Raw genomic sequence first — 14,772 nt, forward strand, 5'->3', positions numbered from 1 at the left:
TGTGTTTTTCCTTCTCCATAGCTGTACTATGGTTACATTTCAGACAATATTAAGAAAACATTGTTAAATATATTCCAGACAAGAAAGGTTTGCCAGTAAATTGCAGGTTAATCTGAAGCTTACCTGTGGATGGTTGTACAGCTTAACTGTTGTTTTAGAAGGCAGGTATTAATAAAACAATAATCAGACCTGCACTTCTGTCTTCTACCCTTTCTCACATGGAATTATTAATATGAAAAATTACAGAATTAGCCTTTATGTTTATCATGGTTGTATCCTTTGCCATGCTTATATTTTGTAATTTGGTTAGATTTTATATAAATTATCCCAGAGGCTTAGAAAGCATGGTACTTTGTGTCTTGGAGAGACATGCAATAGAAATATGCAGAACAAGTGAATTAGAAGGATGGATTTTATACCTTAAAGTTAGGACTAGCAAATTTCTAGCAAGTAGGCAAAAATGGTTGTTACCTTCTCTTTAGTCATGTCGAGCAGACCAACAGAGTATCTTTCACAATTCAAATAAATTCGAATAGTATACAGTGCTTTGTGAAACTGCCGTTCTATATCTGTTAGCTCTTCAAATACTTTGTTGGCAGACCACAAAAGCATCTATTTACAACAAAAGAGAAAGAGGGTAAATGTTCACAACAATAAGAAAACATAAACATAGGAATCCTAGGCATTCCAGAATAAAATTATAAGGTGCATTACTGTTTTCAAATAAAAAAAAAAATTAAATAGATGCTATTCTTAGTTCAATAAGCTTGCAAGAATATAAAATAGTGGGAATATTAATGGTTTCACACAAAAACAAAGTATTATCATTAACAAATTCTTCTATACCTGACTTCTTCGGGATTCAATATTGTAGAGATATGTCATATGATGATTTCTTAGGACCAAAGATATAAAATTGAGATATTTTTTAAATACCTAAAAAATGACAAAGAGCAAAAATAAGACAAAGGTATCAAATCAAGAGGTAGATTCACTCAAACTACTTGTTGAACTAATAGCTGTACTGTTGTGTGACATTTGAGGTTATTACCTCTTCATCCTCTTTTGAGAACTCAGTGGCATTTAATTTGTTGAGTGCCATCACAACAGCAAGCACCTCTTTACCCTGCATAATTGGGGTTGCCAACATACTGATTGTTGTATAACCAGTTTTTTTGTCCATAAAGTCAGAAAAATGGTTGTTCTGAAAGAAAAGAAAAAAAACACCAAGCCACAAATGAAACACATAACAATTAGTTACACGCCAAGAGGAAATTATAATTTCATTTGATAATTTATGTTTGCAATGCTATTAGCACAGTTTCACAGTGTGGTAGGTTTATACTCACAAAAACCATTATCATTATTTAACTCAATCTTGCAGAGTTATATGTACAAGCTTAACCTAGGCATTGCTTATGAATATAGCTTCTGAAACCAAGTTCTGTGCAGTTTTTATTAGAATGATGAGGAATTTGAGGAATTAAAAATATGAGAAAATCTAGAATAAAGGAGAGAGTAATATGACTTTGTGTCTACCTGAGATTCTAATACATATGGCTTGCATGTAAGAGAATTACTTCATAGCTATGTTAATATTTATTGTTATTATTTAATTATTTCTGGAGATAAAATTCATGATACTGCCCCATCACACAATGTTTAAAACTACCATCTGTCCTGAACGTATATGGCTAAAAATGCTTCAGGCAGAGAGGCATCCCCAGCAGGTATGCATCTGGCTGAGCTGTTCCTTACTCCTTCCTGTCTGACAGACTCCCATTCCTGCTGCTCCCAGCCCAACATGGTCTTCTGGTGAATGGGAGGGTGTAGGACCAGGGGGATCACGATGCAGAGCTGCTTTTGTTGGATGTGTGATCCTGTGGGAAGGAGACCATGTGATTGTTGAATAAGCCACAACTAACTACCCCAGCAATTTCATCCTTGAAACCAAATGCTGAAGAAGGTTTAGTAAAAGCTATTCTTCCAATTCTTTTATGTAAAAAATACTGGGAAGCTAGTTCATGTTTCATTAAAACTGTTTTGTTTCCTCATATCAAAGAAATATTTGGTGTTTTCTTTGAAATGCTTCTGTGTTCCCTTTAATTTAAAAAAAAGGATTTGAAATTTGTCAGGGATATCTGTTTGTCAAAGGTGGTTGTGTTTTGTGTTGTTCTTACGACATTACATCTAAATGAACTGAGTTATGACTTGGGGGATTGAAATCTGTCAATATGTGCATACTGAGAAGCGACATGGTTCTACTAAGCAGCTAAAAGAGCCAAACTCTGTCTTCACTGAGCCTTTTCCATCCCTTCGCATCTGCCTCTGCTAACAAGTCAGTGCTCAAATTTCTTCAGAGATGGGCACTCAAGTCCTGGTCTACAGTCAATGGCAGATTCTCCCCGAATTTCCTTTAACAGGTCTGCTTCTAATTTCTCAAGGTGATGAGTGGTTGGTGCTAAATGAGAATGTCAAGAAGTGGCGAGTGGCCTGGTAACCAAGGAAGGTCGGACTACATTGTAACACCATGGATAGGAATGGCAACCGGCCAGAGGGACACCAAAGGAGTCCTGTTTTAAGGACATCCACCCAGAACCAAGATTCCCAAACCTTACCAATCCCCTGCTGTTAGCAAATGTTTGTAAACCCACTTATAAAGTGACTGACCTGTTACTGCATGTCTACCCACAGAGCTGATACATATTACTGCTGTTAATTACTGCGTTAGCTTAGGCAGCCAAAATCTGCATGGTGGATCTCAAGGTGTCTTCCTTGCTGATGGGCTGGAGCATGTTGCAGGATGGCACATAATGGAATTTCTGCTTTCATAAATTATACTCAAAGCTACTTAAACAAAAAAAAACATTGCAGGATGGCACATAATTGAATTTCTGCTTTCATAAATCATACACAAAGCTACTTAAACAAAAAAATCCCAAACATTTTCTAGGTTGTAAAATCAAGCATGAAAAAGCTAGGAAATGCCAGAACTGAAATTGTTTGTCTACTATTTGGATCTTTCCTCTTAATTTCTTTTTTCCCCTCTTCCCTCTAGCAATTGTTTCTGTTATATGTTGAATTTATAGCCTATACAACCCTGAGAAGGTAGACTGGATTTTATTATGTCTTCAAAATATTAGGTTGTGGGGTTTTTTTCCTTCAGTTCTTCATAGCTTTTAGACAGCCCATCTTTTACATTTGCATTTTAGATTTCCTTCTGGGACTGCATTTCTGTGCAAGGAATTAAACATGTGGAAGTAACTCTGAAATGTCTTTTCTATATTAACAGACTGGGGTGTCTTATGGAGAATTGATTTTCTTAAGGACAGCCTGTGTCACCCCCATAAGTCACATTGAGAAGAATAAAAGTAACCAGTATGTTTTCTCTGTAGTTCAATGTATCAGGCTGTATTTGGGTCCCTGGAAAGTGTAGCCAGTTCCAAATATATCATCCAGGTGAAGAGGGGATGCTTCCTCTGTTTTTGTCAAACTTTCCCTGAGTAGCTGTTTTCTGTTTTTCTCAGAGAAAGTTATAGGGGTATCTCATTTAACAGACATCCAGGGGAAGTGCCGGTCATTCTGTCTGTTCTAAGAATCAAATACTGTCCTGCAGTCTGCTTAAAAAGTTATTACATGGAAATATTTCGTTTTCTCTGAGATATATTACCTATTGACACAACCATTCTGGTTTTGGGTGTGGTTTGTGGCTTCAGTAACAATTTCTGAATCTCTGACTGTTTTAGCCATAAAAATAAAGTAAATCAGATACTTTGACCCCATTTTGTAGCCTCACCAAGAGCACCTAGCATGATGGTGAGGCCCAAGTTCCTGGTTTTAGAGCACTGTATGCTGTTATGAGAGAATAAATAGAAATTTGAGACACTCCTGGATTTCTGAATATGTAAAAGGGACCTGTACACACCAAGTGAGCTGAACCAGCAGGACACAGCTGCTGAGTCTTAATTTGTTTAATAACTCCAGACTGAAGGTACAAGCAGTGGTGTTCAGAAGCAGCACTTTGGTGATACAATTTTTGCCGAGGATAGGAAAATTGTAATGCAAGTCTGTGTTAATAAACAAAAAGTTCAGTAAACACAAGCTATCCTGAGTTCTGCCTAGATAGTGCAATGCAGAAAGATATAAATACCTCATAACACATCATTGACAGCATTCCCACAGCATATACAAAGACTCCTATCACACATGATTTGCATATACAATCAAAAATATATGCTTAGATTTAGGCTTTTCATTATTGGATATTTTGCACATAACTGGTAGGAGTTTTGAAGCTTTTCTTTCCAATTGAGGTTTTAAAATATTTTCTCTTCAGAAAATAAGCTCCTTTTGTTTTTAAAGAAAATCACTTTTCACAATGTCTGGAAAATGACATTCATAGACGTATAAGCCAGAAATGTGCTCTGCAGTACCAGAGCCAAAAGAGCATCTTGGTGCTCCCATAAATATATGAGTGTGGACACTTAGTCTATTTGAACCTGATCTTATGAATCCAACCATCTTTTAGAGCAATATGTTGTGAACTTTCAGCTCTCAGTTAAATCATATAATAGGCTTTAAAAAAAAAAAAAGAGGGAAAGGCAATCTGTTGATAACTCCCTAACTGTAGTATATTTGGAAGCATTTTCTACTAGCTCCATTTAAAGCTAAGATACCTAGCCATTTACTGTACAATGATGGGTGCTGTAGATATATCCTAAGATGTGCAACTTGTCCTGGATTTGCACTAAGCTAGCACCAGCATACAGAAGTGGAAAATCAGGATGCCTCTTTGTGTTCATCTTTCTGAGACAGGTGATAGAAGGTAACTGGAGGGGGTTTGGCAGGCTACTGTACACTAGCCTACTTGGATCTAGCCTATACACTTGAAATTAGTAGCTAATTCATGTTTCTTGATTCTCTAAACCATGACACCAGTTTTATCTCACTGTAACTTACCAACACTACTACACATTATTATTATAAATCTCTTACTAATGTAATATTAATATAATGTTCTATGTTTAGATTATTTGGCCTCAAGTTTTCAATTCCTTTAAGTTTTATAAGCCTGATTTCCACTTCATAACTACCAGTGGAATTTATTAAATTAGAAGTCACTGTTGTGAAAACAGTGTGGTTACACCTCTGTGAAAGGGAAAAATAAGGCCATTCTTCCTAAAAATAATTTTTATTTTCCTCATACAGCAGCTACAGATAAACTTGCTTACTGAGACTATACCATATTTGATTCTGAATTGTAGCTACACAACTGTAAGTTCACGTCCGTAGTAAGGTAAAATAAATATAAAGGAGAAACTCGCTCCTCTGGGAACCACAGGCATTTCAAGAAGAAAGTTAATTTTAAAAGACTACTTAAGCAGATAATACTTTATGATTATGTAGTTTGTTTTTTAAAAATATCAATGTTACTTTATAGTTTCTGAAAAGTTCTTGTTGATGGACTGCCCATAAGAAGGAACCATCTTGTGTCTGTCTTATTTCATGGCTCTCCCTGCAGATCTCCGTTCCTTCCTTGGGAGTGATATGTTCTTCTACGTCTTCTTCTACCAGTTGTTAAAGACCTTGTTTCCTTCATGATGAATTCTCCTTCATTGGCTAGTTTTAGATATCCCACAATTCTTCAAGCAAACTATGAAAAAGAGCTCTGTAAAAATTTCTAACCTTTCACAGGCTTTATTCTATGCCAAGCTTAAAAAACAATGAATACCATCATTTTAATGTTCATTGAACCATCCTACAGTATTTAATAAAGGAAGTACATCTTTCAATTCATAATGTTATCTTGGGATTTGCTACACTGTCCTCCAGAACACCGAGCTAAACCTTGAGCATTTCTGATGGGATTAACGGCAAAATGCAGCCTGAGGAAAGTGAGTTTGACACTATTGGAAACTCCAGGTCAAAGTCTCTGGTGTAAATTACTTCTTGAGTGTAAATTTGATCAGAAAATGCAAAAAACTACTGTCAGTAATGAGACAGCATAACCCTTGTTAATTTGGGTTCCATTGCACATGTAAAAGTATGTAATTTGTACAAATGCAGGAAAGACAGAGAAACGGAGAAGTGTGAAGAGCAACTCAAAATGAAAGTATAAGGGAACAAGGATCCCTCTTCCCTGTTCAGCTAGTCAGGGTGACGATTCACTCCTCTGGTTGATTTGAGGTAATAGGAACAGCAGCTCAAAGTTGTTAGTACCGAGGCTTCTCACATCTCTAGTATACTTACTTATTCCCAATTGCTTTTAATTTGGCACACCATCAGCATCTTCATTACACATGTGGTTTGAAATGTTAGGAAATGAGACCTCCCCATAAACCTTTGCTTCCTTGACTGGGGGCCTTACTAGCAAGCAGCGTGATGTTGTTTTGTTCACGTCCCACAGATGACATTTACACCTTGGTTTTCATATCAGCATCATCATTACTCCCATTCAAAAAACTCTTCCTGTTCCTTCCTTGTTGCATTGACTCCAAGTGACCTGTCAGTACCTGCTGTGCAGCCTACCTCTCCATTTTGAGTTTGGCGAAGTGCCTCAAATATCACAGTTAAGGAGAAGTGATAAGACTTAATCCTGCAGCTGAGGTGGTAGTGGCAAGAGAGCAGATGCCTATTTTCCTCCACCTCTTTCCCCTTATAAAGCATAGAGGAAGAATGACTTTTTGGGACCCCTTGCAGTATTGACTACTTTGGTCCTGTTGGGCTGGAGGTTCTGGGTTGGATAGATGAGCTCAGACTGGTCAAAATACATCATCCTTTGGATGTGTGATGACCAGGAGTGGGTCTGGAGCACTATTGGAACAGGAACCACAGGAACCTCTGACATCAGGAGCTGGTGTCACACTTTCATCATTATCACACATTTCTTTGCACGATCTTTACATGTTTCTGTTTTTCTTCCTGGTAGCCCTGCAGTATTTTCTCCTTTTCCTATTTTGTTCTCCCACTGACTGTCTTGTCTTGGCTCAGATTTCTCAAATAAAATTTTTACCACTGAGTAGGTAGTATTGGCATGCTGTATTGCTTCATCTCTTATTTGTGCTTATCCTAATTTCAACTGACAAATGTTTTTGTTTCATAATGATATGATTGAGTATGAATGGAAAATAAAAAGCACATACCATCAGCTATGAAAATGTCATGAGTCTGATTTGAAACCAAAACCAATTAGCTAAATGAATTGGCTATTCATTAGGCCACACACAAAAATCATGTACTGTCAGGGATGTAAAACAACTGCATTTTGACATGTAACTTACTAGCATTACAGAACAAATTGACTTTGGTATCTTCAAGATCACTAGAGTTCTGAAACTGAATCAAGTAAAAATTAATATATATTTAACAGCATTTGGGGGTTGAACTTTTCAGTCATGTCACTGAAATGTGTGTTTGTTATTTGCTGTATGTAGTGGCTATTTTGCAATCTTTTGAAATTGAATCTGTATTATATTGCTTTAAGTATTTTTTTCACATAAACCAAAATTAGGCTAAAAGGGAGCTTTTCATTTTAATTTTTAATGTTCACTTTTTCCTCAATTTTTGGAGCTTTCTTCTTTTAATACAAATTAATTGAAGGAAGGAATTAAAGGTTTGGGTTTTTCTTCTGGAAGGCACAGCTAATAGAAATTTGTTCCTGTGTTAAATTTCTTGTGAGTTGACTGAATATTTGTCTTTATAACAGATTGGAACACATTTCCATTTTTCAGTTAATATTTACTATATTGAGTGTGAGTTTATGACAATCTGTTTTTTATTATCGAGATGATAAGATAAAATGGAGGAGCAGACATTAACTTTTACAACACAACTTCTTCCCAGGTAAAAGGCTACCTCTCCATTTTTTCCCCATTTTTAGTTTATCTTGGGATTGTTTCTTTCAATTCTCATTACTTTCCAGACATTCAGGAAGGCAGTACTTCTGTAGCATTGTATATCTTTGCTCTCATTTCTTCCCATGTTAACACCTCTGAGTTTGTTTCTCAAGAACTTCCCTCTAAAATTATTTTAACAATCTTCCCCTGGCCTTTGAAGCTTTTTTTAACATACTCTGCCTTGTCAATATGTTGGATATTTGGGTTTCTTCTCCAAGATCACATTGTGAGGGGACTAGCAGAACATGAGTTAAGAACTGAGACATCTTATTAGCAAGTGGCTGTCCTGCTACCCGCTCCACCACAAAGTGACTCCATTCTTTCCATTTTCAGGGCAACCAGTTGTGTCATTGACCATCTTGCTCTCTCCTGTGTTTTCCCACTGCTTCGTGTTTTTGACATGGATGCATCTGATTCCAGCAATGTCTTCGTGCCCTAGGAGGGAGTCTAAGACTACCTCCTGGTCCCAGGACCACTGCTGTGTGTTACCAGAGCAACTGTTTACACACAGCAGCTGGACAACAGTTCGGTCTCCAGGTCTCCTCACTGCCGCATGAGAGTTTGAACCACTGAGCTGCAAAACTATGCTTTCCCATGGCTCTCTTCTCTTCCCTCTTCAAATAATATTTATTTTATTTTACAGCTTGGTGTAGATTCAAGAAAAGGGATGGAGTGTTTCTTCTTCTGGCACATTCCCATGAATCTGAAACTCCTGTCACTTCAGATAAGCCTGGAATTAAAAGTCCCTTCCATCCTTGCATTAAAGAGAAGTAGAGCTCCCACAAAAAAAAAGGACTCATGCAAACTGAAGCTGGATCAGTTTACAAAGGGATGATACAAGTGTTTGCAACTTGCAGATGTATTTAAGTTGTTTTCTATCATAGGTTTCCAGTGGTTAAATTAGATGTCACAACAATCACTGCTCTGGCTCCTTAATCTGAGTTGGAAGCACCAGAATCTCTCCACACTCTGTTGTTTCTTCAGTTCACTTCACTGGGGGTTGTGGATTCCAGTGCAGGACCTCTAAAAATGAGGGCTTGTTATTTCAGTGTCAGAACTGTTCACTCCCTTTATGGATCTAATCCAAAAGCCTTCACTTCTTTTGAAGCATTTTTTCACCATTTATATAATTTTATACTCTAGTATAACCAGGAATATTATTTCTTGAGTTTCCAATCCTCAGTTAAATCTTTGTCTTCAAATATCTCTGAATTAAAAGGAATAATGCAATAATTTAAATACATGATGGATTAAAGCAAATATATATAGCCTTCATTATTGGTTCTAACAGGCTGAGAATGTGAGACTTAGATTCCCCAGAAGACATGCTCCTTGTTTAACTATTTCTTAGTTCTTAGTTTTATTTGGAATAATGCCTTAGCAGAAGTTGTAAGGTAATTTTGTTCTTCTTTATTATGTTGTCTGTGTTATCAGTTAATATATAAAGAATACTAATGGACATATCAAATTCTACGCAGTCTATATTTTAGTTTGCAATATTTGAGTCACATACTCTGCCAAACCCTGGGAATAATGTGAGGTAAATTATTAGGGTAGTGGTCCTGCCTGGCCTCCTATTTCTCACTACTATTAAATCCTGGATTAAACACTATTAGCTCTCACAGTCAACAGGTCCATAATCTTGTGTGGAGACTGTTCTGGCTACTAAGTTAATTATGGAAGGTCTGTATCTTTTCCTCTGCTTTTCTTTTCTGAAGCATTAGTCAGGATGAGGAGCTTCCTCAGGTTTATTGGTACCTTTCCAGGTTGAAGAAGGAGATAATCCCTAAAGAACTGGCTACCAGGCACTAAAAGTGGAGTATTATGGTTTTTTTCAGTGATTTATTGCTGTTGTGATCTTTCATTACATTCACTCTTGCTTTAAAGGGGTGGTGACTGAAGCATGAAAATGTCTCACTGTGGGTTTGTCAATGTTGTCGTGTACTTAAGACTTAAACACTATGCTGTTTGGATATGGATTGTGTCAACAATAGAAAGTGGTTAGACATGACATCTTTAAGGTACTATACCCATCGAGAATTATTGATTGTGCATTTTATATTCTGACAAGGCAGTAGGGGCAAAATTCCTCTCTGGCTTAACTCTGCTTGTCATTTTTTGCTTAGGATTTGGGTAGCAGACAACTAGTTTGAAGTGCATACAAAGTGACCTGAAAAATAATTATCCTTTCAAAAACATGATAAAGGCTTCAGTGGCTGCCTATTTCTGCTGCCATGGACTAATTATATTCCTTAAGTGTTACTGACTAAAGCTGCAGTTCTGGGTTCCTTATGGAGCTAAAGATTCTGGTGACATTAGTGGGAGCTTTGCCTGTGTGAGGAGTGCGGATTTGGACACTTCACTTCTTGTACAAATAGAATGGAAATAGTGACAATTTTGAGACCTTTAAATAACAAATCTTGATCCCAGAGAAGTCTCTGGGAGTTTTGCGATTAACTTATAAAATGTCAATGTTTTGATGACATTTAGTTACCAAATTTGGATTAATGGCACTGTGGTTTAACTGAATTTTAAGTGTGGGCCTAATGGCATAGACCTCAGTAATCCTAAGAGAGTAAATGGATACCTAAGTAAAGATTACCTTAGAATGATTGAATAATAGCTGGACAGATATTCAGCTGACATGAATTGATTTATGAGTTCAAAATCTATACCTAGCAGGATTAGTTGGACAGAAAGGTTCTCTTATTTAAGCATATTCAAATTACCTTTGTCACAAAATTTTGAACAAATCCCATTGCAGAACTGTTTGGGCAGCCCTGCTCTGGGCACCTCTCACATAATGATATTAAGGAGCAGTGCAGTGTCTGATAGAAGGCACATCTTTCTTGATCCACCTGATCTTTTCTCATGTAATCAGCCTTATGAATTTAGAAGGATTATCCTCCAATCTCCCCATGTGGTGGTAAGAGGCAGTGAGTCAGATGCTTCTTGTCAGAACAGCAGCCATTGAAGAAAGCATCTTAGTGGTCAGTTAAAAATCAACTGATTTGTTTTCTCAAATCAGTCCTTCTTCTGTTTTCTCCCATAACTCCTACTTACATCTGAGGTAGTTTTCTATATATTAGAATGTTCTTTTTACATATATATATGCATTTTCATTTGTTTATGAGCTTTAAATGTAATGCTTTATTCCTTTATGTCTCCCAACTTTTAACATGATAAAATACATTACTTTTTGTTTACCTCCTGGAAAACATAGATAATTGCAGTGTATAAAGATTTTTATTATTTACATTAAGCTTAGGACGCTGAGGTGGTTTCCATCTCTAAAATGGCCCGGAATTTTAAATTGACTGTATAGATAATACTGAGAAGCCATACTGTCATCTTGTATAATTATCTTAGCTCCATTTGATTATGCTGAGCTTTTCCACATAAGGCTAAAAAGAGATGAAGATGTCACCATTTGATAATACAAGGTTAGCTATTTCTAAAGAAATCTACAACAACCAAAGCACATTTATGTTTCCCCATGTATTTCAGAGCAGTTTCTAAAGCAGTTCCCACTCATGCATGTTTAATTTGTTAGGTCACTCATAATTTTAATTAACATTTGTAATAACCCTTATCAGCACCATAACTAAAGAAGGTGATTCTGTGGAAATTCAACAGGAACTTTGAAAATGTCAGAGCAGCTCTGACTCATTAATCTTCTTCTATAGATGGTTCTGAACAAAAGCCCTGGATCTGGACATTATCAAAATTTGGAGCCATCTTAAATTCAAAGACAGACTTGAAGCTGAACATATAGGTTCACATTATCTTCATCTGGATTCATTCACCTACCTATAAAGAAGCATCCTCATTAAAAAAGCTGCAAATTAATTGTATTCAGAGGTGCATGTATGGCAGCATGGAATGATAAGGGAGAGCACTTGCAAGCCCATACTGGAAAACAGAATAGGAGCCTGCGTTGTTCAACAGAAACACAAGTACTTATTGGTCTCTATTAATCGAATATTCTCCTCCCTTATTATAGTAAATTACATTACAACTATTGTGCAATAATACTGGAAGTACCCCACTAGGCTACATGGTGTGGTTCTAGTGGATTTTAAGCAAACTCTGCTGCTGCTTTTCTCATGCTTTTGGCCTGGATTTCTTTCTCTGGGATGTTTTTGAAGAATGACTCTGTACCACAAGCCGTGTGCAGGAAACTGAGTAAGCAAATGCACAGAAACCCATTCCCCAATAGAAGTCACTTACCTTTTTCACATCAGGTATATTAAAAAACTTCTTGGTATGAGCAACCCATCCCGCTATCCCGATGTCCAGAGGAAAAACAGTCTCATTGTCTGGCGTCACCAAATTTTCCTCAAAGCTGGAAGTTGGAGTGACATTGAGAAGCCTGGTGGCTACCTCTGGAATACCATTTCGGGAACGACAAATAAACATACTACACCGATCAGCCGCCAGCAGCTGTGCCAGCCTCTGCAGGGCCTTGTGCACTATCTTTTCCATAGTGCCTCCTTCATCCTGGATTTCTGTTAGCAGCTCAAAAAGTATGTTACACTCCTCCAGACGGGACATGTCTTTGAAGCTGACTCCTTCCTTCACATCTCCAGGGCTCACTTTAAAGATACTTCCCAGCACTTCTGCCCTCATTTTTCGGTCAAAATACTCCTTGGCAAACTGGGGGTTGTTCTCCAAGTATTTTTCAACGGCATCTTTATTCACCTCACCCATTTTTGCTGGATTGTTTTTAGGATTTCTTTTAGAACTGCATCACCATCAAAGCAGGAGTGGTAGCAAAAAGTCCTAACTTGATGCTAGTAAAAAACCAGTACTTTATACATATTGTATAGCTCACAGGCATAGTACATTCACCTTCTTCTGTGGCTTCCAAGCCTTCTGAAACTCTTGAGATATGACAGAAGGCACTGGCTTAGCATCTTCTTAGTGTGAGATCTTGGAGACTGCTAATTAAAGAGATGTCAGGACACTAAACCCCTGAGCATTCTTAGCTCATAAATCCTAATGGAATCATTTCAGCATTTTAAACTAACCAATTAATTCTTAGACCTTATAAAATTGTCTGTTGTATAGATATGTATACCTGTATGTTCTCTCCTTCATTCACAGTATATGTACTTTACTATACAGACAAAAGTTTTCATTGAAACTTAATATGAGGAATTCCACTTAGATACTTAGCCCACATTATACACATGCACAGATGTACACACGTGTATTTATAAGAGGTACTTAAGCAGAGGAAAACAGAATGTTCCAGAGAAAATTTTTAAATTGCAAAAATTACTTTTTCTCAAAATAGTCAGGAGATGATTGAAATTGGATTACTAAAAGTAAATAATTATGAAGCTATACATGCATAAAATAGGTGAAATCCTAAAGACCTTATAAAAGTCTGAGCTTGCTCAAGTGATTTACCCAGGTGAAGATGAAGTAAAAGAATTAGAATTTGAATCAGCACAGCCAGATATGATTTTTTTTTCCCAAAAATAGATAGCCTAAAGGAAAAAGTAAAATTAGAAAATGGCATGAATTTAAATTGAGTTCAGGAGACAGTAAAATTTTTACTCTATAAGCATAAATAAACAGACAGGGTCCTGCAAGTAATGCAGTTTCTTCTATGCCTTCTTCAGAAAAAGTGGGAGATCTCTGCTCTCTTAAATAGCAGAAGAATGGTAATAACTGACAGATAGCAGGCACAGAGGGAATCTTGAGTCTGGTTGTAGCTTTTTAACAAGTTTGAAGTTTCCTACCATTGGAAGTTCAGCATTACTCACATGAATAGAAAAAGAATGATGAAAACTGTGTTGAATTTTAGGAGAAAACACCCCAGGGCTACGTGAGCGAGAAGGCTGAGTTTAAGCTGAGTGCCAAGTATGACAGCAAACGATCTGTGTTCATTGAAACAGATCTGAATTTCAGCACAGTAGGAGGGCTGCAATGCAATTAATCTTATTTCTATTTGTGGCATCCACATTGATAAGAAGCAGAAAGAGATTCTTGGTATAAGAAAAATAGACCATATACCCTTTGACAATTCTTAATTTGAAAAGAGTAATTGTCAAAGTACAATTTTGTCTGTCTGCCAGAGGCCACAGTGTGTCAACATTCATTTTTATCAACAGATCTAAAAGAATCAACATGGGCAACTGACACTGATCCTCTCGTGCACAAAGAACAGGTTAGTGATTGGTGTGTAATGGCAGCTAACTCAGTACATTAGTTTTTCCTCTGACTGTGATAAGAAATGCTCTATAAGACACTAATTTTTGCCAGACTGCAGTTGCCATAAAGATTTAAAAATGCATATGAAAATCAGCACAGTATGGACAAATTCTGGGCTGGTTCCTTTTCTCTGGCAGGGTTACTTACCCCTAGCAACCCGGGGGACAGCATAGGACCTTCACTGGTGGGCCTATGAGGTTGCAGCACCTTCTTTATAGGTGTGAACTAACTTTGTGGCAGGACTGTGCAACTGCAGCACAGCAAGATGTCCTCACCATTGTATGCATGTACAGTTCACAAGAAAACAGCAGAAGAAATGCACATATATCTTAGTCTTTGAATAGTTTCATGGTCTGATCATTACATTTAAAAGCAATAGAGACTTGAAAAGAATTTTATATGTATTTACACAGAGAGTTAAATTATTTCTCTTTATCTGTCATCTTTCTAATTTCTAGCTCAAAACTTTTCATACTGCTCTTTAAAAAAGAGGATGTTGAAGAGCTCCAATGAAATTGTGTGAAGGAATAGTATCATTTTTTTACATTATTTGTTCAGTCATACTTACTGACTTTGAAATGTTCTATATAGTAGTTTCTCCGAAGTAGAAAGGGTCTACAGAGGATCTGTCTCATGTCCAACTAAAACATTGTAG

At 36.9% G+C, this 14,772-nt stretch overlaps 1 protein-coding gene across 2 annotated transcripts in view; it reads right to left on the bottom strand.

Moving 5' to 3' along the window:
* PDE6C (phosphodiesterase 6C) overlaps positions 1 to 12,605 on the bottom strand; it is a 30,062-nt gene extending 17,457 nt beyond the window's left edge. For both annotated transcript variants that reach the window (XM_075026074.1, XM_075026073.1), the window contains exons 1-4: positions 12,126 to 12,605; positions 1,052 to 1,204; positions 847 to 936; positions 472 to 612 (exon numbers count right to left, since the gene is read on the bottom strand). In XM_075026074.1, coding sequence (XP_074882175.1) covers positions 472 to 612; positions 847 to 936; positions 1,052 to 1,204; positions 12,126 to 12,605 — 864 coding nt within the window. The remainder of the gene's footprint in view (positions 1 to 471; positions 613 to 846; positions 937 to 1,051; positions 1,205 to 12,125) is intronic.
* Positions 12,606 to 14,772: the final 2,167 nt, after the last annotated feature.

Source organism: Buteo buteo, chromosome 4 (genome assembly GCF_964188355.1).
Source record: "Buteo buteo chromosome 4, bButBut1.hap1.1, whole genome shotgun sequence".
NCBI classification, from domain to species: domain Eukaryota; kingdom Metazoa; phylum Chordata; class Aves; order Accipitriformes; family Accipitridae; genus Buteo; species Buteo buteo.